We start from the raw sequence: 26129 nt of genomic DNA, 5'->3' as shown, positions 1-26129 counted from the left end.
AGGGCAGGGACTTTCTGTTCTGTGTTTGGGGTTCTGGTCTGTGACTAGGGCTCCTAGGCACTGTGATAATACAAATAATAATATTAAGGAGAATCCTGCTGTCCAGAAACAGGGACGTGCAAAGCCCATGTGGTTTGGATTCTGGATTCCCCCCCCCCAGTTAAATGCTCTGGTTTCACATCACAACCAAGTTCTGTGGAGGTTCCAGCTATAACTCTGATGGGCCTGTCAGCAAATATGACCAGAAATTGAGGTTTGTTACAAAACTTGAAGACAGGCAAGGTTCCCTTCATTTCAGTGCCATGATGTAAGTTGTGAGCTATCTGTCCACTTACATGGCCCTCATTGACCACAGTATCTGAGCATTTTACAAACGTTGGTGAACTTGTCCTGATAACATCCCTGAGAGGTAGGGAATGATCATCTCGGTTTTACAAATGAGAAACTGAGCCATGAGGAGATTAAGTGGCTTTCCCAAGGTCACACAGGAGGTCTTGGCAGAACCAAGAACTGAACCCAGGGGTGAAATCCTGTTCCCACTCAAGTCAATGGGAGTTTTACCATTGACTTAAGTGGAGTCAGGATTTTACCCAGTCCTCCACAGTCCAATGCCTCAGCCACAGGACCATCCTTCTTCCACGTATCACGCTGTTCTAATACTAACCCCATGGATCAATGTATCGGGGTAGGAGCTCAGAGTGCAGGGCTCTCTGCCTGAGTGATGGACGAGAGTGATGTTTGACGCATCAGCCAGATCTGATCAGGAGCAGTTCCGGTTCTCTTTCAGTGGGGTAGGACTTTGCTCATTTAAAAGCTTCACATGCCAGACTGAGCCTTCTGCCCAACCTTGTCCAGTGACCCTTGAGGGACAAGATGCCATGCAGTGGGTTGGAGAACCAGTGCCAGCCCAAAGAATACCCTGTACAGTCCAGCACATATGACGGGAAACAGTAAATCTGCAAACAGCTCATAAAATCAAATTCTTCTTATTCGTTCCAGGGAGGCCTTTAAACAAGCCCAGCAGTGTGTCAATGTTAGCACGCTCTCCATGTGCTGAGTAACGGAGCTTCGCAAAATTCCTTTGTCTATCAAAAGCTCTGGGTGGATCTATTGCCCCTTTGGCCAACAGGCGGTGCTCCTCTGGGTCTTCCATCTGCAGAACACCTTGGAAAAGCCATGTACTATTAATTATCTGTACCGCAGTAGCACCGAGATCCCCTAGCTGAGATTGAGGCCCCCATGGTGCTTGAAGCTATATGCTCACATTACAAAGATATGACAGTCTCGGCCTCAGAGCACACGACAAGAGACAGCTGGAGAAAAAAAATGATTAGGGGTCTAGAACACATGACTTATGAGGAGAGGCTGAGGGAGATGGGATTGTTTAGTCTGCAGAAGAGAAGAATGAGGGGGGATTTGATAGCTGCTTTCAACTACCTGAAAGGGGGTTCCAAAGAGGATGGCTCTAGACTGTTCTCAATGGTAGCAGATGACAGAACGAGGAGTAATGGTCTCAAGTTGCAGTGGGGGAGGTTTAGATTGGATATTAGGAAAAACTTTTTCACTAAGAGGGTGGTGAAACACTGGAATGTGTTACCTAGGGAGGTGGTAGAATCTCCTTCCTTAGAGGTTTTTAAGGTCAGGCTTGACAAAGTCCTGGCTGGGATGATTTAACTGGGAATTGGTCCTGCTTTGAGCAGGGGGTTGGACTAGATGACCTTTTGGGGTCCCTTCCAACCCTGATATTCTATGATTCTATGAAAACAGACACATGGGAGCGGGGAACAAGGTACAAGGGAAACAATGAATAGGTAACAGTGTCAGGAGACAGGGGTCCACCCATGGCGACTGTTCCTCTCCTTACCTTCCAGGCCCCACTGCATGGGTCTCGAAACAGCAGCAGCAGCTACCCACAGAGGAGAGTTAATACTTAGGAGGATCCCTGTTTATCTTCATCCTGTGGAAGGAAGCAAAGGGACAGGGAGGCCCCAAAACTCACAGGAGGGGAGGAGCAGCGAGTCTATGGCATGCTTCCGTGTCCACTCTGGGTGGCTGGGGCCCAGAGGGAGCATTGTAAAAGTAGGGGCAGAGCTAGGGAGCTGCTGCTCTGTGTGGTAGGTCTTGCCTTCTTCCACAAGTGGCTGGCTTCAGGCTGGAAATGCAATGCAGTATCCAGCCAGGTATCAGACCCCAGGGCAGACTCCCAGCATGGCTGTCTATATCCCCTGGGGCAAAATGAAAATTAGGCACAGCCCTTTCTCTGACTCACAGCTCAGTTCTGCTCCCGCTGGGATCAGTGGGAAGTTTGCCATTCCACGGGGAAAGAATAAGGCCAGTAATGCTAAAGGCTGGGGGAGGGTTGCCTTGATCACATTACTTCTTAATAAGCTGTTCTGTTTCAACGGACTAACTAGTAGCTGAAGTTGACCAGTTGTACCTGTCCCCATTAGAAAGCTTTACGGGATATCACCTTTACATCTGTGTGGTCGGTATTGCTGGTGAAAATGCTTTGGTGGAAATTATTGTTCCTTTTTTTTTTTAAACCAAAAAATTGGGGGTTTTGGACCATATGAACGTTTTTTAAAAAACGGTATCCTTCCAAATTTTCTGTTTTGTCAAAAATGAAAAAGTACTGCTACTAATAAATACTTCTCATGCTCCCTACCTCTTCTGTAGCACTTTTCATCAGTAAATCTCAAAGCGCTCCACACGGGAAGTCAGTATTCTGATCCCCATTTTACAGATGGGGAAACTGAGGCACAAGGAGACCACATAACTCGCCCACGGTCATTCAGCAGGCCGGTGTGAGTACATGAATTTAGATGCCATTCTGAAGTAATGGTTTTGGTTTAATTCCATTTGATTCAAATCAAAAGGGAAAATGGATTTTCATGGGTTTTGGTCCCTCATTCCATGGAGTCCCCTGCATTTTTTTTTCCCCTACTGGAGAAACCAAAACCAAAACGTCAATTTTTTTTTCTCTTTTTCATTTGAATCCAACTGAATCTAAATGAAAATTGTGAGTTAGAAATTCTGTACAAAAATACTTGGGCAAAAAAAAGAAAAGTCTGTGGGAAAATGTTGAACGACCTGAACAAGGCTTTGTTGCTTTCAAAAGTCTCACGGGAAATAACGGCTGTTTTTTAACCAGACCCAGTGTTCAGTGAAGTGCTTCACTTCGCTTGAGCACAGAGGGAAGAATTAAGTGGTCATAAGAAAACACCACTCTGGTACCATGTTTTAGTCCCCAGCAATTTACATTCTCTGCCCCTTTTATACGAGGCGTTAGCTCTATTGTTCGAAGAAACATACGTGGAATGCCTTCCAGATCTGACACAGGCCGTGTGATCCATCACTGTACGTACAGTCAAGCAGCCAACCCCTGTTCGGTGCGAGCCAACATCTGCACTCAGAGCTCTCTCCAACTTCCCACAGCCTGTGTGCAGAGACATCTGCCTAAATCACATGACAAGCACTAGGAAAACTGAGCTCCTTTCACCACTACAGTAAGAAAGTGTTTGGAAAGAAGAGATGTAGAGTGTTGTCACAAGCCACATTAGCACGCACACACACACACACACACACACACGCACGGAGGAACTTTGGTGGCTTCCGTAACAAAAATGCCCCCAAATGCAGGAGACTCAGCATTGCTTTGCTCAGCAAGGATTTCCTCGGTTTCAGTTAGAGGCTAAGGAATGTCTCCACTAACTGTCTCCAGATGTGCCTACTTGGCAACCCACTGACGAAACGTTACTGAGGGGACACAGGATCTACACTATCAAATTGGATGTAAGTATCTAGCATTTATGTTTGATCAGGGGGACATGTTATACTAAAGGCAACGCGAACTGGAGACTCTTATAGTCAAGCTTTTATTTTAGTCAATCCTACAGTTTTTTGTTCCCACAGTGGTTTATACAAGAAGCTATGCAGCTCATTTTACCGTGATTTAATATGCAGCAGAGCCAGTTAAAATGAACTGTCTCTGACCAACTTTGCATAGGCTTGTGCTTTACTTCACAATAGAATCTTCTTTGCATGTTTTTAGATGTTGTTTTTTGTGCAAGACATTAGGGCTTCTTTATGGGGTGTCTTAGAGCTGCAAGAAGGGCTGTTACAGTCCAAATGTAATCATGTAAAAATATGGGCATGTTATGCTTACAAGACCTTCTTTTTTGGGTTACACTCACAATTTGTATGCAGTCCTCTTTACCAGAGTTTCAGTGGTGTAATCTTCGGAGCTCAGTCCATATATACATAATTTTGCAAACTGTGTATCATTGTAAATATATATATATTTCGTTAGCATTTAACAGAACGTCACATATGACCATGTAAACAGATTTTTGTCAGACTGTGACACTCTTACTCACATTATATCTTACTTCAGGAGTATCCCATTCAAATTGATGGGGCATACTCCCAGGGTAAAGGTACTATTATATATATATATATATGTATTTAGGGACATTGCAATATTTGCATCACAAACTGTAATAGCATTGTAAATCGTTATGGAAGATGCTAATGTGAGAACTTTAAATGAATTTTAGTTGCTGTTCGTCAATGGCAGATCATCAGAAGAAACCAGATTTATCATTTCATGGGGGATCGGGGAAAGAGGGAGAAGGAAAGAAAGCAAGTGACGCAGATTGTTGGGGGAGAAACAGAGGTTTTGCAGATGGTATCTCTTATTTTGAGTATCAAGAAAATCCTACACTGGCATGCTAACTAGTTTTGCAACCCCCGAGCGGTCAGCGACCAACTTCTTAGAGGGATAAGTGGCATTCAGCCACCCGAGATTGAGCAAGAACAGGTCTGCGATATCCGGGGCTGCATGCGTGCTACACTGACTGTTCACTATACTAGAAAGGCTGTAGCATTATTCTGGAGCTTAGGGGACATGTGGGTCAAAGTTTTCAAAAACAGGAAGCTAAAGGCAGGCTCCTAATTCCATATTAGGCTGTGTGGCAAGGCACCTCCTTCGTTTCACCAGACTTAGCACTTCCGCCCCTGGCGATGGTGGGCCTGGGGTAATCAGCCCCACTCAGGGTTCGCCTTCCCCCTTCTGTGCCCCTTGGTCGTATTTTCAGAGCAGGCCTGAAGGTCGGCCTGTGGGGTGACCCTCCACCAAACAGTCTCAAACACAAAAACCCAGGGGGTACCTTTCGCTGCCTCCTCGCTGGTGCAGGGTGTCGTCCTGTTGGTTGCCCTGGGGTGTCAGTCCTTCCCCTAGCAGGCACTCAGGTTTGGCTGTTTCCCCTATGGGAAGGAGCACGGCCTCTCACCCTGGAGTAGCTTATTTCCCTGCTGCCTCTAGCCTGGTAGCTGCTTGTCTCTGTCTCCCTCTTTTCTCTGCCCAGAGGAGGGTTTTTTAAAGGCCTCAGGCAGCCCTTAATTGGAATCAGGTGTCCCTAACTGACCTGAGGTAACCCCTTCTCAACTTGTAGGAAAAGGGGCCTTTAATTTTCTATGGGTAACATCTCGGCCTTCCAAGACCCTCTTGCATTTCCTCACCCTCGTGTCCCACCTCAACACTAAATGGTGGGACCTAATGTCATCTGTTGAGGGTGAGGAACCCCGGTGGGCCAACCTATACTCCACCTTGGGGATATCGGTTGGCGGCTCCTTCATGGAGCCGTAAGCACAGGCATGTACCTGGCACGGTTTGCCTCTGTTCCCGATACCTGGCCCCTTTTGTGGCACGAGGGAGACCCTGGTGTATGCCTATCTTCAGCCTGCCAGGCTGCAGCCCCTATTCTGGCTCCTAGACCTCCGTTGATGTTTTTAGCTGCACTTCTCCCCCCATCTTCTTATATATGCACACCCTGTCTGTGGCCTCACAGAGTCATGGGACCTTCTCGTCAACTTCCTCTTAACGATGGCCAAAGTGGCCATCTATAACATCAGGGAGAGGAGGTTGGCTGAGGGGGTTCTCTGCTACTCTGGGGCCTATTTCTGATACTCCCTCGGCTCATGTATCTGGGCAGAGTTCCTCTGGGCAGCGTCCACTGGCTCCCTTGACACCTTTGAGGACCAGTGGGCGCTGTCCGGGGTTCTCTGCTTGGTGTCCCCTACTTTTGACCCTTTGACCCACACACCTGTCCTTGTTATTTTTTTCAGTTGCCCCAGATAATTATTTGAGTCTCAGGCTCAGAGGATCCTCCCCATGGCTGGGGGAGGGTCCTTGCGCCCCCCCACCTCTCAGAACCCAATATGAAGACCCCCTTGCAGCCCTCCAGCCTGACTGTATCACAGCTGCTATAACATGAGGCCCAGTTTTCCAAAGTGCTGAGCACCTCTGGGCATCAGCGGGAGCTGCTGGGCGCTAAACAGGTCTGACAGTCAGGCCATTGTTCCTACGTAGGAGCCCAAGTACAGATTTACACACCCACCTCTAACACTGACATTTTTAAAGATCTTGGCCATATGCTGCAAACCACCTGGACTTCTCTTACATTTCAGGTTAGCAAAACAAACAAACAAAACCAGCCCACCTCTGATGAAAGGAACGGCCACTGTGAATAATAGATGGATCTGGAGTTTATTCTAATATTACACACCAAGGGCTGGATTGCGAAGGCTCCTTAAGGGGTGATTCACAGCACAAGGGACTTTCCCTTTCTCTCCCACTCCCCATTCTTCAGTAGCCTGCATACGCGCCTGTCATAATTTCAGAATTGTAGTCCTCTGTTAGCATGCCCCCTGTCCCAGGGCACATTATGCTCCCAAAAGGGTAGTGGGGGACAGGGTCATAGCCTCCCAATCTCCACCAGCCCATGCACTGGACTGTGACTGGCTACCCAGAGCCTGACCTCTTGCTCTGCCACCAGGGGCACCGGGTGCCCCGAAGGTTGTGGAGGCAGGTGAGGAGGAGAGTCAATTGCCCCTCACCCAGTCTGGCACTAATCCACAGGGTGGGCCAGCCAGACTATGGGCAGAAAATGCAGTCCCCGACCACTTGGGGGAGAAGGTGGTTGTGGTCCCAGAGGCACAATCTCTCCTCAAGCTTCCCATGCGGTGGGGCAGGCCGGCAGCACCTGCTGCTCAGGGCGTGGTGAAACACTGTAACAGCCCCTACAGACCAAGGCCGGTGAATGGCACATGTCAGAGACACAGAAATAGCACCTGATCCTGTAACCCTGTAACAAAGCCTATCTGTGTGAGCCCAATCCCGCGTGAGCACCCTGAATTGTGGGCACTTTAGTGGGAGTCATGGGCACTCAGCAAATGCAGATCTGGGGCTCCAGGGTTGGGTCTAACAGCTACAACTTGGCTCTTTTTCCCCATTTAATTTTTGGCTGGTTTTACAATATTTTGCAATCAGAAAACTGCACTGGAAGCAACAACTGCTTTCCAGCTTTTGCACTTGATAAGTTGGTTGAGTACAGCATTTGGAAACTACAAACAGATCGCCAGATAGCTCTGCCTCCGAAACGTACACAGCTAGCCCTGCCTCCGAAACTGTTTTAGAGCTTTTCTCAAAGGCTAATTTGTGTATCAGTGGCCTTGAAAAGGAGTGGCGAATAGAACTGATAGGTGAAATGAGAGGCTCTGTGATGAAATCTGACCCACCAGAAAAAGAAACTGGCTTGAAAACTAATGGGATTAATTGCACTTTGAAGGATTATTGCCAATGGACAAATTAACGAGAATTGTAGCAATAATCCCGCAATAATCCTGATCATGTCCATTAATGTGTGTTAGCATGAGAGGCAGCTCACGCAAGGGTTTTGTAAGGTCTTGGGGGCAGGCACTCTCTCTTTGTTTTGTGTTTCTACAACCCCTAGCCCAATGTGTCACCACAATACCAGTAGTAAATATCAGCAACAACAGCTGTACATTTTAAAGCTCCAGAGCTCTGCAGAAGGGTCATCCTGGACAAAGCACAATCTCCTCTCATGGCTGGAGGCTTAAAACTTCTGGCCTGCTCATGCGAGGGGTTTAATAGTAACAGCACAATTCCAATACTACCTGCCATAGTGGTGCCCACCGTTAGGACTATAGTCGTAAACATTATTTGTACTGTGGTAGCACCTAGGAGCTCTAGTCATGGACCAGGACCCCCGTCGTGTTAGGAGCTGATCGCCCACTGAAGTAAATGGGAGACTTTCCTCTGAGTTCCCAGGGCTTTGGATCAGGCCCCAGGCTTACTGGGAAAACTGGTTGAAGATGTTCAGCTAAACAAAGCACATTTTCAAAGTTTGGTTATGGATTTATAAACTTCTAAGGACCTTCATAAATTAGTTTACTGGTTGTTTTTGTGACTTCCTTTGCCAGGGCTTTATACTACATTTGCCTGGCTTCCCACCAGGCTACATTACAAAGCATCTCGTTCCTAACTCAGCCGAGACCAAACCACAATGCTTTGCTTTGGAACGGTATAACTTCACATTAGACCTCCTCCCGCAGTACCCTTTCATGCAAGTAGAGAAGCCCTCATGGCACCACAGCCATTTGTATTACAAACTTTGAAGAGGTTTGTGACTTTGCATGAAGAAACCCAGTCAACACTGGGACTTGGCATGGAAGAGTCAAGGCCAGGAATGGAACGGGTTTTCTTTTCCAGAAGTGCACTGGCATTTTTGCCAAACACTCCAGGCACTTTACAGTGATTTTAATTTGGGAGCAGCGGTTCAGTTTGCAGAAAAGACCATTTTGCCATTTAATACATACATACGTAGTTAAAGTTTGCTCCTGCTAAAGAAGTTCGAGCTACCCATGTCAGAATTAACACTGTGCTGAGACCTGAGGTGAAACACCTCAGAGCTTCTCTGAAGGGGCCAAACATGGATGTCATCTGAAATAGAGGCGACAAAACTTGTCCAGGTGACAAAACTGCACTAATGGGACTAACATGTGATTTGAAACCAATGTGAATCAGGCTATTTACAGACTCGTATCTCATTATAAACCAGGCTTATTGTGGTTTAGCTTAAATCAATTAGGAATACAGTAAGAATCTGTGTAACCTAAACCAAACCTGCTCCCTAACAGTGTGTCCACACATGCGTCTCTACTGGGTGACAACTAATTTAAGTTAAACCAGTGTGACTGTCTGTGTAGACGAGGCCTTCTAAGTCTAATCAGAGAGTGGGCTCAAGGTACAGGACGTAGTTATACTGATCTGCTCTCCAGAAGGTGACTGATACATAGTTGAGGAAGGAGTGTTTGAGGGAATGGTTTCTCTCTTTCTCTGTTCTGAACCCACTCGCTGTCAAGCCCACCAGTGTTGTTTCCCCCACTCTTTTCTCCTCAGGTTGCTCCTGCAACCAAGCCATGGTGCTTTCCTCAGACTGGAAAGGCAAGGGGAGGGGAAAGGATGGCTATGTTCATCCATGGCGTGAAAAGTCTGTCTACTAGGTTACAAGGGAATACCCTCCTGGGTTCTTATCTGTCCTAACTGGACTAAGGAGCCCAAAGCTTTTCTCTGAGGGGATGTTTGGGTGTGGATGGGAGGAGGTATAAAGACTTCTGAAGTGGGCTGTGCAGAACAGCACCACCTGTGGGGCATTGCTGGTAAGAATTTAAGCAATGGTTGATGGGGAAACCGAGGCTGGGTGGGAACTATAAAGGCTTGTGACAGGGCTGATGAAGTGGTCTGACAGTGCGGGAGGGGAATCTGGCTAACTGATAGGTGGCAACAGGCAAAACAGGGAATCATCATTGAGCGGGTGGGTTTCCAGTGAGGTCCCACAGGGATCGGTCTTGGCCCTACGCTTTTTAACACCTGTATCAATGACCCGAAAGGAAACAAAATCATTACTGATTAAGTTTGCAGATTACACAAAAATTTGGGGGGAGGGGCGGGGGGAGGAAAATGGTAAATAACGAAGAGGAAATGTCACTGATTCAGAGCGGTCTAGATCACTTGGTAAACTGGGCGCAAGCAAATATGCATCTTAACATGGCTAAATGTAAACACACACCTGGAAACAGAATGGGGGACTCTGTCCTGGGAAGCAGTGTCTCAGAAAAAGATTTGGGGGTCATGGCGGCTAATCAGCTGAACATGAGCTGCCAAGTGTGATGCTGTGGCCAAAAGAACTGATATGATCCCAGGACGCATAAACAGGAGAATCTCAAGTAGGTGTAGAGAGTTTATTTTACTTCTAAATCTGGCACTGGTACAACCACTGCTGGAATACCGTGTCAGGTTCTGGGGTCCACCATTCAAGAAGGATATTTATAAACTGGAGAGGGTTCAGAGGAAACCCATGAGAATGATTAACAAATTAGAAAACGTGCTTTATAGTGAGACTCAAGGAGTTCAATCTATTTAGCTTAACAAATACAAGGTTAAGGGGTGATTTTTGATTACATCAATGAATACCTACGCGAGGAACTAATAATTAAATAATGGGCTCTTCAATTGAGCCGATAAAGGTACGGCTTGATCCTCATGGCTGGAAGTTGAAGCTAGGAAAATTCAGACTGGAAATAAGGTGTACATTTTTAACGGTGAGAGTAATTAACCATTGGAGCAATTTACTCAGAGTCATGGTGGATTCTCCATCACTGACAATTTTGAAATCAGGTTTCAGGAAATCAGATTGGAGGTTTTCTAGGAATTCTTTTGGGGAAGTGCTATGGCCTATGTTATACAGGATGTCAGACTAAATCATCCCAACGGTCCCTTCTGCCCTTAAAATCTATGGCTCCAGAGCGAGGCTCCATCCAGCCTGTTCAGGGAAATGTTGCATAGTTCCACGGGTTGTTCTTATTTCTGGCCAGGCTTTTATCTATCTATTTAGTTATTTTGAGTGGAGGGAGAGGAGGGAAGAGAGGACGTGATGTTGGTGGGAGGAGAATCTAATAATCTGCTGTTTTAAAATCAACGAGACTGGCTCCTGCATGGAACTTTTCCCAACCCCCAAAATCTCATATACTCTGCAAATAAAGCATGACTTGAAACCTGTCCAAGAGTCACATCAGGCGAGATTGCTCACAGTCTGAGTAAACAGCTGTGCACTCAGGAAGGTATGGGGCTGAGCCACTGAATCCTGACCAGGTGGTGTAGAGCAAAGCAGAGGCCAATGTTACAGGGCTCATGAGGACATAGCAGTTACTGCTTTGACACATGCTTGTGCCAACACATTAGCACAAACACTCTCTCCTCTCTCCCTTCCAGCGGAGAATGCAGCACAACTGGAGATGAGCTTATCTTGCCTCTCTCAGATGCAGCATCCTGCCACCCTTCCCCTGGGTTACTTTGATTTGATGATTTAATTGGGGATTGGTCCTGCTTTGAGCAGGGGGTTGGACTAGATGACCTCCTGAGGTCCCTTCCAACCCTGATATTCTATGATTCTACTTCACCCACTTGAAAAGAGCTAGAAGCTTTCTGAACCCTAGTCCTAGGATGCTGTATCTGATCACAGTCTGCTCACACACAAGTTAGCAGGACACAGAACCAGGATCTCTGACCCTTGGGCAGGCTAAAGAGACAGTATCTTCCTGGAAATAATAATAAAAAAAAAACACCCTGATTCTTTGCTTTAAAAAAAAGTCTCTGGCTTCCAGTTCACAATAAAAATCTACGTCGGTCTCTGCTGTTCCTTATTTGTAGGAAGATTTTGTTTGTTTTAAACAGATTTGGGCCCAACATATTATGAAGGGGTTGCCGCCCAGAGAGCTCACCATGGAGCCTTTTCCAGATCTTCACTTTGAGGGCTGGGCGGGTTGGTCCCAGTGTCGAATGGGCCAGGATCGTGCTCTGCAGTAGTGTTGTGAAAGGTGGCATTCGTCTACCTTTGAAAGAAGCCTCGGGAGTGCCAGGGAACGGAACTGGAATTGCTAGAGTTACAGAACAGCGTTTTAACAGAAGTCCCAAAAGAGCTCACAGGTTCTGCACTGAGACGAGAGCAAGGTGCAATCCATTTCCAGCTGGAAGGTCCCTTTTAGAGCAAACACAAACCCGTGAACAAAACAATAATCAGCACTTAAATTCTCAACCTGCTTCAACAGGCAGATAATTCTCATTATCCCCATTTTACAGGCGGGGCAAAGGGAAACACAGAGAGGGCACACGACTTGCTCAGGGTCGCCCAGCAGGTCTGCGGGAGAGGCAGGACTAGAACCCAGGGTTCCTGAGTCCCGGTGCAGTGAAATGAATCGGCATTTCAAGGCAACGATTACACAATCCATTTAAAAGTGTAACTGTGCAGTGCAGCCTGGTGGGTGATTGACAGCTCCGAGGGTTCTTTTAATTTTTTCCATGGGAATCTGGCTGCATGCTGTGGGCCTCACACTGAAATCCTTCCACACCCAGAATCGATAGGTGCTCTGGTCCTGTGGGTGCAGTATAGAACTCCACAGGGCCTCCAGTTCAGGCCACGCATCCAGTGCACAAAGTCACAGCAGTGTACAACTAAGCTCCAGAGCTGGATCTGGACAGGGCTGTTTATTAACTTGCTCGAAGTAATTCCTCCTATTGGTATTTCCGTTCTTTGAGAAGGAGGGTTGTTTTCTTCCACCCCTTTCTCCTGGAGGGACAAACTGTCATGGGTTCGGCTTTTTGCTTTGCTGCTTAAGGGGAATGAGACTAACCAGTGGATGCGTTTCTGACTGGTTTTAATGTAATGCTACAACAAACAATGCAGTCTGATTTCCTCACAGTTAAACGTGCTGTAAAACAATGCATGTTTTGTTTAGAAATTTCAGAAGGAAATTAAGACTCACCGGGGCCTAGCACCCACCAAAACAGGAGTGTTCCCTTCCTAAAGCCAAGCTGCACATCACTGAGCTTAGCAGCATGCTTTCCGGTCTGCTGGAAGCCCAGGGTTAATCTGCCCCTGCACAGACATATACAATCTGCATCAGGGCAGCATATTCTTTTCCTTGTTGGAGGGCCTAGCAGTGAAAGGTGGGTGACAGCAGCCTCTGTGTAATTGGGAACACAGCTGAATCAACTAGGTAATTCATACAAATCACCCGCCAAGAGAAACCTCTACAAACAACTCTGACTTCCTAGGCAGCAGTTCCACAGCTCAAGCCGGTTACAGGCGCGGCACCAAGCGGGCCAGTATCGTACTAACCCATGCCCACAGACTCTATGCGGTTGCCGTAAGTCTGGTGTGGCATTCCAGGTGCTTACTCTGGACCTGGGGTGCAAGTTCTAGCTCTCACCACAGAATTAGTGTCTTCATGACTATGGGGTCCAGGCCTCAAGTGATTCCATTTGACTGGCAGCGCCTTCCTCTATCCCAAGTAGAGGGAGAAAGAAGCTGACAATCAGAGGCACTGCTGTGGGTCCAGGGAGAGATTGGAGTACAGCACTCCCACCATGACCAGAGGCTCTGGAGACTCAGAGGAGATTAAGATGGGCTCAGTAGGGGATACATGAGGGTTAAAAGAGAAGCCACCTCTATAAGGAAAAGAACAGGTTAAGGAATATTTAGATAAGTTAGATGTATTCAAGTTGCAGGGCCAAGTGAAATTTACCTTAGGGTAATTAAGGAACAAGCTGAAGCCATCTCCAAATCATTCGTAATTATCTTCAAGAAATAACTGAGGATGGGTGAGGTCCCAGAGGGCAGGAGAAGGGCAAGCATAGCACCTATCTTTAAAACAGGGAACAAAGAGGACCCTGGGAATTATAGACCAGTCAACCTAACTTCAATACCTGGAAAGATACTGGAACAAATTATTAAACAATCAGTTTGTAAGCAGCTCGAGGATAAGAGAGAGATAAGGAACAAATCATGCCAAGCCAACCTAATTTCCTTCTTAGGCAGGGTTGCTGGCCTAGTGGGTAAGGAGGAAACAGTAGATGTGATATATCTTTATTTTAGTAAGTCTTTTGACATCTCATATGATGGTCTCATAAGCAAAGTAGGGAAATGTGGTCTAGATTAATTCACTATAAGGTGGGTGCACAACTGGTTGAACGACCATACTCCAAAAGAGTGTATATCAATGGTTCGCTGTCAAATTGGAAGGGCGTATCTAGTGGGGTGTTGCACGGGTAAGTCCTGGGTCTGGGACTATTCAATGTTTTCTTTAATGACTTGGGTAATGGAGTGGAGAGTTTGTTTATAAAATTTGCAGATAACACCAAACTGGTAGAGGTTGCAGACACTTTGGTGAACAGGATTAGAATTCAAAACAACCTTGATATATTGGAGAATTGGTCTGAATTAAACCAGATGAAAGTAAATAAAGATAAATGCAAAGTACTTCACTTAGGAAGGAAAATCAAATGCACCACTACAAAATAGGGAATAACTGGCCAGGTGGCAGTACTGCAGAAAAGGATTTGGAGTGACAGTGGATACATATTGAATACGAGTTAACAATGTAATACACTTGCAAAACAGGCTAATATCATTCTGTGACTGGTTGGCTCACAGAAACCCCCTTGGGGCTGCCAACTGATGTGCCAAGACTACTTCTGCCCCAGCCTTCCCTGCCAGCTTGGGACTCCAGCACCCTGTCTGGCTGAGCCAGACACACCAGTCTGCTCCAACACAGACCCAGGGTCTGAACCACGTGTCCCAAAGCTGCAGACTTAACTGAAAGCAGCTTACAGAAGTGTTCCTGTCTTTAACACTCAGATGCCCAACTCCCAATGGGGTCCAAACCCCAAATAAATTGTTTTACTCGGTATAAAGCTTATACAGGATAAACTCATAAATTGTTTGCCCTCTATAACACTGATAGAGAGATATATACAGCTGTTTCCCCCCCCCCCTCCAGGTATTAATACGTACTCTGGGTTAATTAATAAGTAAAAAGTGATTTTATTAAATACAGAAAGGAGGATTCAAGTGGTTCCAAGTAGTAACAGACAGAACAAAATTAATTACAAAGCAAAATAAAATAAAACACAGAAGTCTAAGTCTAGTACAGTAATACAACTGAATACAGATAAAATCTCACCCTCAGAGATGTTTCAATAAGTTTCTTTCGCAGACTGGATGCCTTCCTAATCTGGGCACAATTCTTTCCTCGGTACAGCCCTTGTTCCAGCTCAGGTGGTAGCTAGGGGATTTCTTATGATGGCCCTCCCCCTTTGTTCTGTTCCACCCACTTATATGCCTTTTGCATAAGGCGGGAATCCTTTGTCCCTCTGGGTTCCCACCCCTCTTCTCAATGGAAAAGCACCAGGTTAAAGATGGATTTCAGTTCAGGTGACATGATCACATGTCACTGTAAGACTTCATTACCCACAGGTATACAGGAAGCTTACAAGTAAAACAGAGCCATCTACAGGTAATTGTCCTGGTTAATGGGAGCCATTAAGATTCCAAACCACCATTAATGGCCCACACTTTGCATAACTATAATAGGACCTCAGAGTTACATTTCATATTTCTAGTTTCAGATACAAGAGTGATATATTTATACAAATAGGATGACCACACTCAGTAGATTATAAGCTTTATAATGATACTGTACAACAGACCTTTTGCATGAAGCATATTCCAGTTACATTATATTCACACTCATTAGCATATTTTTATAAAATCATATGGAGTGCAACATCACACATTCCAGGGTGCATTATTAGCAGTGTTGTACGTAAGACTTGGGAGGTAATTGTCCTGCTGTATTCAGCACTGGTGAGGCCTCAGCTGCAGTTCTGTGTCCTTTCTGAGTGCCACACTCTGGAAAGGATGTGGACATTTTAGAGAGTGCAGTGGAGACTAGCAGAAATGATAAAAAGGTTTAGAAAACCTGATCTATGAGGAAAGGGTTAAAATGGACATGTTTAGTCTTGAGAAAAGGATGACTGAGGGGGATAAGTCTTCAGATATGTTAAGAACTGTTATAAAGAGGACTCTGATCAATTGTTCTCCATGCCCACTGGAAGGAGGACAAGAAGTAATGGGCTTAATCTGCAGCAAGGGAGATTTAGGCTTGATATTAGGAAAAACTTTCCAACTCTAAGGGTAGTTAAACTCTGGAATAGGCTTCCAAGGGAGGTTGTGGAATCGCTGATCTTTTTAAGAACAGGTTGGACAAACAGGGATGGTCTATGTCAGTGGCTCTCCACCATTCCAGACTACTGTGTCCGTTTCAGGAGTCCGATTTCTCTTGCATACCCCCAAATTACACCTCACTTCAAAACTACTTGCTTACAAAATCAGACAAAAATACAGAAGTGTCACAGCCACACTATTACTGAAAAATTGCTGGTCTCTCTCATTTTTATCATATAATTATAACAGAAATCAATTGGGATATAAATATTGTACTTACATTTCGGTGTATAATAGATAGAGCGGTATAAACAAGTCATCGTCTGTACGAAATTTTAGTTTGTACTTACTTTGCTAGTGGTTTTTATGTAGCCTGTTGTAAAACTAGACAAATATATAATTGAGTTGACATGCCCCTTGGAAGACCTCTGCGTACCACGGTTGAGAACCACTGATCTAGGTTTACTTGGTCCTGCCTCAGCACAGGGGCTGGACTTGGCTTCCCAAGGTCCCTTCCAGCCCCACATCTCTATGATTCTATTATTTCAATTTCTTCTGTCTTCATCATGCTCCATGCTCATCCCTCTCCATTCTCAGCTCTTTAAAATGCCCGATACAAACACTTAGATCGTTTTTCCTGTTCTCTCTTTGCACGGGGGTTCACTGTTGTGTTTTATAGTCATCTCCAACTACCCTAACCCTGTGTCCCTTTGCTAGCCTGATGTCCTAGAGACTGATTTCACTGCTATTCAAGCAGAGTCCATGTAACTCATCCAGCCCGCTTGTGTCTCAGGGGAAGCTCGATGCTCTGTCATCCCTCCCAGCTACTGGTTCACCCCTGCAATCCTGTGGCTTCTTGCATCATTTGACCGAAGGAATGGCAGAGCTTCTGAGCTCACCTGTACAGTCCTCTCCCTCAGCTCCAGATGCCCAGGTCTCCCCATTGCCATCTATGCCTTTTGCCAACAAGCTGCTGGCCTTGTTGCCGACTCTGGTGAGAAATGCAACTCTCCCCAGCAGTTGTCGTAAAACCATCCAACCTCACGGTCACGCCTTGAGTTTGCGCTCCCAGGGTGAAATCTGGGCCCCACTGAAGTCAATGAGAGTTTTGTCATTGATTTTGGGGAAGGGCGGGGAGGGCTAAGATTTCACCCCTGATAGACAACACAGTTCCCTGGTTGCAGGAAATACAGCCAACCCCACATTTAAACAAATGCCCTCAAGGAATTCTACATCAGATCCGCTGATTCCCTTCCAATGCCACCTGAGGAGCAGCAAGAGGGAAGGCTAGGAGGTATCCCTTGCCCTACCTTTTTCACAGCAGTGGCAGGGGTGCTGCAGGTCCAACAGCCTGTCTGGTGGGACCCCCGACCATCTATTTCAAGGTTTCACATTCACTGGGCGGGGAGGGGAAGGTTACAAGAAATCTGACTGGGAAGAACTTGGCAATGGACCCTCAGACCTCTAGCTTTTCCAGCGAGCCATAGAGGGCTGGTTTTGTTGGCAGAGCAGCCTGAGTGATACAAAACCATCCCTACTGTCATGGCTTGAACCTACCAGCTTCAGCTAGTCCCAGGAGTGAGAAGCTGGACCCAGGTAGCAAAACCTGCTCTTCCCACATGGTAGCACATTGTACTATTCAGTGCATTACCCCACAGCCACGCTCTTGCTGCAGACCTGTGCAGCAAGGGGCAGGGCTTTTCTGCTTGCTTTAACATCACCCTAGTTTTTCCTGATGCTGGGTGGTGATGAATACTCAAGAAATAGAAAGGGATCTGCAGAACTCATCAGCATCTTGTTGGCCAAGTTCAGTAACAGAACCTCGAGAGCTTTTCCCACACTGACAAATTCAAACAGAGCTGACTCCTGGCTAATAAGTCAAGGCCAGGATGAGTGCTGTAAAAATATCCAACATTAACACAAAGGTCCATATAATTTGATATAGGATCAAGGCAAGCAATTCCTTTTAAATTAGAAGTTTATATTCAGCAGTAATCTGTTGTATTTGAGCATTATATTGCTGTATTTCAGAGTCCTTTCCTTCAGTAAATGAAAACACAGAAGAGGGATTGGGCCATCAGCCCATGCATGTAACAATCCAGGATTTTTTTTGGCTCCTTCACAAGGATTCTATTGCCAGACTCCACAGATTTGGCAGGATAAATCTGTAAGTCATGGAAATTTCTAGCTTCATGACACACACATTTTATTCCAAGTCCTAGTTGATAAAATTAAATGCAATAAAGAGCCAGTTTTTTATCCAAGACCTTAATTAGCATCTGGAATCTGAGAGCTGATGTAAGATCAGACATTTACACAAAAGAAAAAAAAATCCTTTCTCAAATAGGGAAGGAGACGGGATTTTATGAAAAACACTTCTGGCTTTTAACTTGATCTGAGATACGTAATCACTTGCCAACATATCTTGGATTTTCTCATAGAGGGACCAATCCTGGAAGGCACTGAACTAGCCTTAACTCATTCTAAAGTCATTAGTTTTGGAGCTTAAATCCCATTGGCAGTCAATGGGGTTTAGGCACTTTGGAGCCTAAATCCCTTTTTAAATGGGTAGCAATGGCTAAGCACCTTCAAAAATCTGGGCCTTCAAGGCTTATAAGTCAGCACCAGCACCTTAAACGGTCCCTGGAAACCCAGAGGCAGCCAGTGCAGACCTCAGAGCACTAGAGTAACACGGTGACAGTGAGATCACCAGGGACAGGGTGATAAATGGGCTGCGGCTTTCTGCACCAGTTGCAGCTTCCAATTGTATTTCAGGTTTCGGCACACACAGAGCACATTGCAGATGTCTAGCTGCAGGATGGATGAGGGATGGATGAGGGATGGGAGGTCTACACACAACAGAAAAGGGCATAACTTCAAAACCAAACATGGATGAAAAAAACAAAACAAAAAACCCCAAATACTACCTGCTCTACGCACAGTAGCTGGAGATCTCACCCAACCCAGGATTGTGTATTGATTGACCAAATGCAGGTGCACATCCTGTCAAGGGACAAATATAATCTCTCCCATACCTCCTACCCACCATCATCACCACCACCTCAGATGTATTTGGTCTGAGCCTCCGCCAGATCATTCTCATGCATGCTGTGGTCTCCAGACAAGTGCTTGACTGGCTCCCACTGGGTCAGAGGAGATGTAGATGAAGACTTGGGGTGTCTTCAGCATACTGATGATCATGCCGTCTCACTGAAGGCTAATGGCCCCTCTATGAATGAGAGGGGTGATACGGTGGAACCAGTGGCACCCAAACATGAGAGCACCCTTGGGGAAGAAAAATAACTTCCTCCAAATTCCCCTGAGATCTCTCTGACAGGAAGGGAACAGAACCACTTAAGAACAGCCCCACCCAATCCTCAGAGAGCCTGTGAGTAAACTGGGGCTTGATGCAAGAATTACTGAGTGAAATTCAAACCGAGTGGCATATGCTAGAAGTCTCTTGTTGCCAGTACTAAAACATCCTTCGAATTTCTAAACATTATAGATGACTATTTCCTGAATGCTCTATATTGGACCACCTCATGACAGATAAAGAGAAACTGATCATAGAACTAGGTGCATGCGATCATGACTTGATTACATTTCTTATGTGCAAACAGAATAAAGTCCCAACCAGTAATATATATACACTTGGGGCTCCAAAAGGGCCAGTTTCACAAAGCTGAAAACATTTGAGTCCAATCAGCTGGCAGAAAAAAATTTAAGCAGAAAAATATGAATGATAACTGGGAACAGCATCAGAACATTTTACTAAATTTCCAAAAAGCTCCAACCAAGAAGGAAGGCTGTACTTGTTTAAAAACAAACCAACAAACAGCCTGACTAGGAGGGAAAGTGAAATAAGCAATTTAAAAAACAATGTATGACAATAAAAACGGGGATGCTGATAGCAGTGACTATAAATAGAAGCTAGAATCCAGAGGAAATTGATAAGGGAAACAAAAGGACACAAGGCAACCTCTATGGCCAGCAAAGATATGGAGTTTTTAAGTATATCAGGAACAAAAGGAACCATAACAATAGTATTTGTCCATTACTAGATGGAAATGGTAGACTAATCAACCACAATACAGATAAGATAGACGTGGTCAATAAATATTTCTGGTCTGTATTTGGGAAAAAGTCAGAGGATGTATATATAGGATGATGGTGATCAAATAAGCTCTATTACAACCGTAACTAAGGAGGATTTTAAACACCAGTGCCTAAAGTGACATTTTTAAATCAGTAGGTCTGGATAATTTGCATCAAAAAGTTTTGAGAGAGCAGGCTGAGGAGCACTATGGACCATTAATGTTGATGTTTAATAACTCTGGAACGCTTGAGAAGTTCCAGAGGACTGGAAGAAAGCTAATTTTGTGCCAGTATTTAAAAAGAGTAGACGGGATGACTTGTCAGCATGACAACAATTCTGGGCAAAATAATGGAATGGCTGATCCAGGATTTGATTAGGAAAGAGTGAAAAGAGGGTAATATAATTAATGCCAATCAACATGGGTGTATGGAAAATAAATCTTGTCTAATGAAATTGATATTATTTTTGATCAGCTTACAAGTTTGGTTGATAAAGATAATAATGTTGATGTAATAGACTTCTGTAACGATGCTGGTTCTGGCGGGACCCCACTGAGAGTGCCAATTCAGGACAAATTGCTAAGAGCAGGGCAGTTACAGCCCAAGGCTGGGGTTTCTATGCACACCAAGGCAAACCAAACCAGCCAGACAGAGAAGACTTTGGTTTTACCCCACTGGCTAACCACAAGTCACACAAGCAATTCCCTTGGACACTCCAATCTCCCAGTATCACCACCAGTGCCACTTGTTAAGGGGATTAATGGTTTTGGAAACCAATACCCCAGTAAAAGAAAAAAGGTTCTCTCGATCCCAAAGGACCAAGCCCCAGACCCAGGTCAATATACAAATCAGATCTTACCCACAAATCCTGCTGTTGCCAATCCTTTAGAATAAAAAATCTAAAGGTTTATTCATAAAAGGAAAAAGATACAGATGAGAGCTAGAATTGGTTAAATGAAATCAATGACATACAGTGATGGCAAAGTTCTTGGTTCAGGCTTGCAGCAGTGATAGAATAAACCGCAGGTTCAAATCAAGTCTCTGGAGAACATCCACAGCTGGGATGGGTCAGTCAGTCCTTGCTTCAATGCTTCAGTGTAGCAAAGTCCCTCCAGAGGTAAGAAGCAGGATTGAAGACCAGATGGAGGAGCTGCAGCAGCTTTTTATATTCTCTTGCCATGTGGTCTCTTTCTTTCTTTGTTCCAAAGACACGCTGCCCATCACATGGCCTGGAAAAACCTCAGAGTTCTGTCCATAGGCAGGTCCCTGCACACCTTGCTGAGTCACAAGGCGTGTCTGCCTTCTCTCAATGGTCAATTGTATAGTTGATGGTCCTTAATGGGCCAGCAAGCAGGCTAGGCAGAGCTGACATCAACTTGTCTGGGGTGTCACCCAGAAGCATAGCATAAATTTGGAATACAGACAGCATAGAGCCAATACTTACATCTTTAAATACAAAAATGATCCATGCAAACAGCATAATCCTAACCAGCAAACCATAACCTCATCTTAGACACCTTATTTGACCCCCTTTATGCAAGATTTGGTGCCACTACAGGACCTTGGTTGCAACAATGTTCTATACAGTCCCAGTTCAAGTCAATAACGTCACAACTTCTGTAAGACATTTGACTTGGTATGCACAACATTCTGATTAAAGAACTAGAATGAGACAAAATTAACATGGCACACACTAAACGGACTAAGAACTGGCTAACTGAGAGGTTTCAAAATATAAGCTTAAATGGGGAATCATCATTGAGCGTGTGTTTTTTTGGAGGGATCCCGCAGGCATCAATTTTTGGTTAAGCAGAAGGTCAGACTAGATGATCTTTCACAATGGTACCTTCTGGCCTTAAAAATCTATGAATGTAAATTATGGCAGCTATAGGATTTGTAATCAGATATCATTTTACTTTTGTGTGTGAGAGTGTGTGTATCAATCATAATGATCTTTTAAAAAATCCCACTGGTGTAGATAGCTCTCAGATTCTGATCACCACCTCCCCTTGGGTGTGTAAGGCTTAAATAAATAGATATACCCTTCTCTAGGGAGAAAGAGAACCAATTGCTTCTAAGGATAGCTGGAACAACTCTTGTCATCAGTTTGCTTCTGTTCCACATAGTTATTTAGCTACTGTGGGAAACAATGTGACTACGTGTACTGTGGTGAAAAAGGATCTGTATCCATTCCAGCTATAGACATGTGACCAATTTTTTCCCTGGATTATATTTAGATACTGCTTTCTGCATCCTTGCAACTCTTATTTTTCTTCTTGCAGTTTAGTTACTAATCTAACTGAATAGCACAGCAGTTCTCAAACTGTGGGTCGGGACCCCAGTGTGGGTCACGACTCTGTTTTAATGGGGTCACCAGGGATGGCATTAGACTTGCTGTGGTTTGGGGCTGAAGCCAAAATCTGAGCCCCATCACCCAGGGCTGAAGCCCTCAAGCTTTGGTGCCCCCCCAGGATGGCAGGGCTTAGGCTTTGGCTCCCCCAGCCTGTGGGGGTGGGGCTCAGGCTTTGGTGCTCCTTCCTGGGGTCATGTAATAATTTTTGTTCTCAGAGGGGTCACGGTACAATGAAGTTTGAGAACCCCTGGACTAGAAGATCTCTGGGAGAAGCATATGTGGGCAATCACATCTCCTTGTAGAAGAAAAGCTGTCCTTGCCTGTGAAATAAAACATTCTTCCCTAGCCCCCATCTTCGTACAGCACTGCATGATTAGCTATGGGCATAATAGAGGCTCTTTTCTGTACCTCCGATGCATTGGATATTGGTCATTTGTCACAGGCAACGTGTCCCACTGGTCTGATCCATTTTGGCAGATCTCCCATCTCTAAAATGATGTTGTATCCATCTAACGTTATTATATTGCCAGATATAACTTTTAAAAACGTACATATGTTTAACAGTTTATAAACACCAATGGAAACAAAGGGCCAAATGTGTGTATTCAGAGGTGCACCTACTGTACCCCACTTAGATATGCAGTTATCACCGTGTGCATGCAGATGTCGGGGTCTGCATGCAGATGTATATATGCATACACACAGTCCCACCCTGCAGTTGGATATTTCTGCTCTTGTTGGGCATGCTCAGAAATGCCAGCCTACTTTTGTGCATGGCTATTTGAAAATTTGGCCTTCAGCTGCCAGATTTGTCTCTTCGCTTTTGAATGACAAAGAGGGGACTGAAGAACTAAAGAAGCCACTTAATATTATCAAGGGTTTTATTTATATGAGACAAAAAGAATGGTTTTGATCACAGTTTTGCTCTACGTTCTTCTAGGACACAACGGTGGGATCTTTTGTGGTTTTGGAGTGGGGGGTGAATCAACCACTGTATCAGCGGAGAGGTTTTAAGAAAAAGTTGGGTTTCCTGATGGTAACTTGAACAGCAACATGGTCTAGAGGTCAGAGCAAGTGACTGGAAGCCAGGCCTTCCTGAATTCAACTCCTAGCTCAGTCACTGGTTTGCTGTCTAGCTCTTGGTAAAGCACTTAATGGGTCTCAGCATTGCCATTGGTAAAACAAGAATATTAATACCTCCCTCCCGGGTGTCTTGTGGTTATTAAATTAATTTTTACCAGAGTGCTTTGAAGATGTTAAGTGCTCTGCACTGATGTACAATGTGTTTATTTGCAGATGGACATGGGTTTTGAGCAACTCACCAAGCACAGCTTTTAACACTCCTTACAAGAAGTGTGGAGACAATGAGAGTTCAGCTGAAAGGGGATGCGATCTGCACCCTTTTCCTGGTGGTAGTGCTTTGCTCTTTACTCTATTCCCAGTTGGAGCGTACTTCCCGGACAACAGGAAACAGGGAACAAACGCACAAGAAACCTTCACCAACGCAGAGAATCTTCCCAGGCCCTGAAGCCCGCAAGTGGCATCCTCAAGCGGAGGTGACATTTGGCCAACCCAGAATCATTTTTATTGCTAAAGATGCGGAGGTGGCAAGTAAAAAGGCCCAAACTACCACTTCACCACCGCTGACTCATTCTGCCTTCGACTTCAAGCGCTACCTTCTAAACAAGGACAATCGGAACTTTGATCTTCTCATTAACCAGCCCAAGAAATGCCTGAGAACACCCGGAGGTCCCTTCCTGCTTATAGCCATCAAATCGGTGGTTGAGGACTTTGATAGACGTGAGATAGTCCGTAAGACCTGGGGCAGGGAGGGTTTGGTGAATGGGGTGCAGGTTCAAAGAGTTTTCCTCCTAGGAATACCAAAGAATAAGACAGCACTTGCAACATGGGAGATTCTTGTCCATCAGGAGAGTCTGATGTACCAGGACATTTTACTCTGGGACTTTCTGGATACTTTCTTCAATCTGACCCTGAAAGAGATCCACTTCCTGAACTGGGCTGATGAGTTTTGTTCCAGTGTGAAGTTCATTTTTAAAGGGGATGCTGACGTTTTTGTCAATGTGGAGAACATCATTGACTTCCTCGAGAGACATGACCCTGCAGAAGACCTCTTTGTTGGGGATATCATCTACAATGCTCACCCAATCCGGGTGCAGAAGAGTAAATACTATATCCCAGAAACAATGTATGGGCTAGGCACATACCCACTCTATGCAGGCGGTGGGGGCTTCTTATTGTCCAGCAGCACCATGAAAAAGCTCTTCCAGGCTTGCAAAGAGGTGGAGCTCTTCCCCATTGATGATGTCTTTTTGGGCATGTGCTTGCAGAGAATCAATCTCAAACCTGTTTTGCATGAAGGATTCAAGACGTTTGGCATCGTGAAACCCTCAGCTGCCCCGCACCTGCAGACATTTGACCCCTGCTTTTACAAAGATCTCATGGTAGTCCACAGTCTAAAAGTAGCCGAAATCTGGCTAATGTGGAATCTGCTTCACAACCCACAGCTTTCCTGCACCCAGAAGAAGCAGGTGAAGAAGCCTTTCCAATGGAAGAGAAAAAAAAACCAAAGCAATGATAGACAGCAGCCTTCTGATAAAGCAGGCTAAGCACGGCAGAAGTACGTGATGAACCAAGCTCAGAAGAACCTTGGGTGGTTGCAACCTAACACGCTGATTTAGCTCATCTCGTGTAAACTATTGGGAGACAAGGCCACCCTATTGCAGACATTTGCCAGAATTCCATGTTGGCACACACTATATGCCGTAGGATTTTTTCCCTTAACCTGATTCCAAGTAATTCACAAAACTAGATTTAATTTATTATTATTTATTAGCATCGCAGTAGAGCTTACAGACCCCCAGCTAGGACTATTGTGCTATACAAACACACAGTAAAATACAGCCCCAAAGAGCTTATAATCTAATTTGAGACTTAACATGATAAGCGAATGTGACATAAAAGGAGCAGGGTAGGGTGGGAGATGAGGGCAGGGGTCGTGAAGATAAAAAATCATTGGCTGGGATTACTGAGAGTCAGCAAGAACTACCAAATTGCGCAATAGCTAAAGTAGAGAAAATCAGCTCTCCCCAACTGATGCACAAATCAAACCACAATCGGCTGGCTCCTTGGAGGTGTTACAGCGGAGGTGGGTCTTGAAGGAGAAGAGGACCGTGGCATTATGGATTAGTTCAGGGAGGGGGCTCCATGCAGAATGGGAGAAGGAGAGGAGACAAAATTGGAAGCAGAAGCTGGCTTTGCCGGCAGACCAGAGGATGGGTGAGGGGGGCACATGATCAGAGACCTGCAAGTAAGTAGGAAGGATCAGCGCTGTGAAGGGCCTTGAAGGTGAGCATAAGAAGTTTCACTGTTGCCCCTCCCTATGTATTGACGTCTCATTCATAGCAACATGTCAGTGAAACTCCTGCTAAACGGATGCTGAGTCAGGACACAAGTTGGGCGGGTTCATGGCAGCTTTCAACAATTTGTTGTAAATTGATTTACAGTCAATGGAAGCTGAAAATCCTCTGACAACAGCTGATCATCTTCTCACCTTGATGGTCCAGATCCTCCATTTCAGACCTCAGCGGGCGAGTAGAGCAATGGCCAACGCATACTTCTGCCCCATGTGTCTCTTACTGTGTTCTTTGATCTGGAAGAAATTACTGACATACAGGACTAGTTTATAGAGATTCAGGCCTTTTGTGTATTGAATGCAGTCAAATATGAGAAGCAGC

At 45.2% G+C, this 26129-nt stretch overlaps 1 protein-coding gene across 1 annotated transcript; it reads left to right on the top strand.

Moving 5' to 3' along the window:
• The first annotated feature begins 3584 nt into the window (after positions 1-3584).
• B3GNT9 (UDP-GlcNAc:betaGal beta-1,3-N-acetylglucosaminyltransferase 9) lies at positions 3585-26129 on the top strand. Its single transcript, XM_073308447.1, has 2 exons — positions 3585-3792; positions 23671-26129. Exon 2 carries the CDS (start codon positions 23739-23741, stop codon positions 24999-25001), a length of 1263 nt encoding a protein of 420 aa, XP_073164548.1. The 5' UTR covers positions 3585-3792; positions 23671-23738; the 3' UTR covers positions 25002-26129.

This window comes from Lepidochelys kempii, chromosome 12 (assembly GCF_965140265.1).
Source record: "Lepidochelys kempii isolate rLepKem1 chromosome 12, rLepKem1.hap2, whole genome shotgun sequence".
Taxonomy (NCBI): domain Eukaryota; kingdom Metazoa; phylum Chordata; order Testudines; family Cheloniidae; genus Lepidochelys; species Lepidochelys kempii.
Note: the sequence above shows the minus strand (reverse complement) of the source record. Positions and strands in the feature narration are given on the sequence as shown.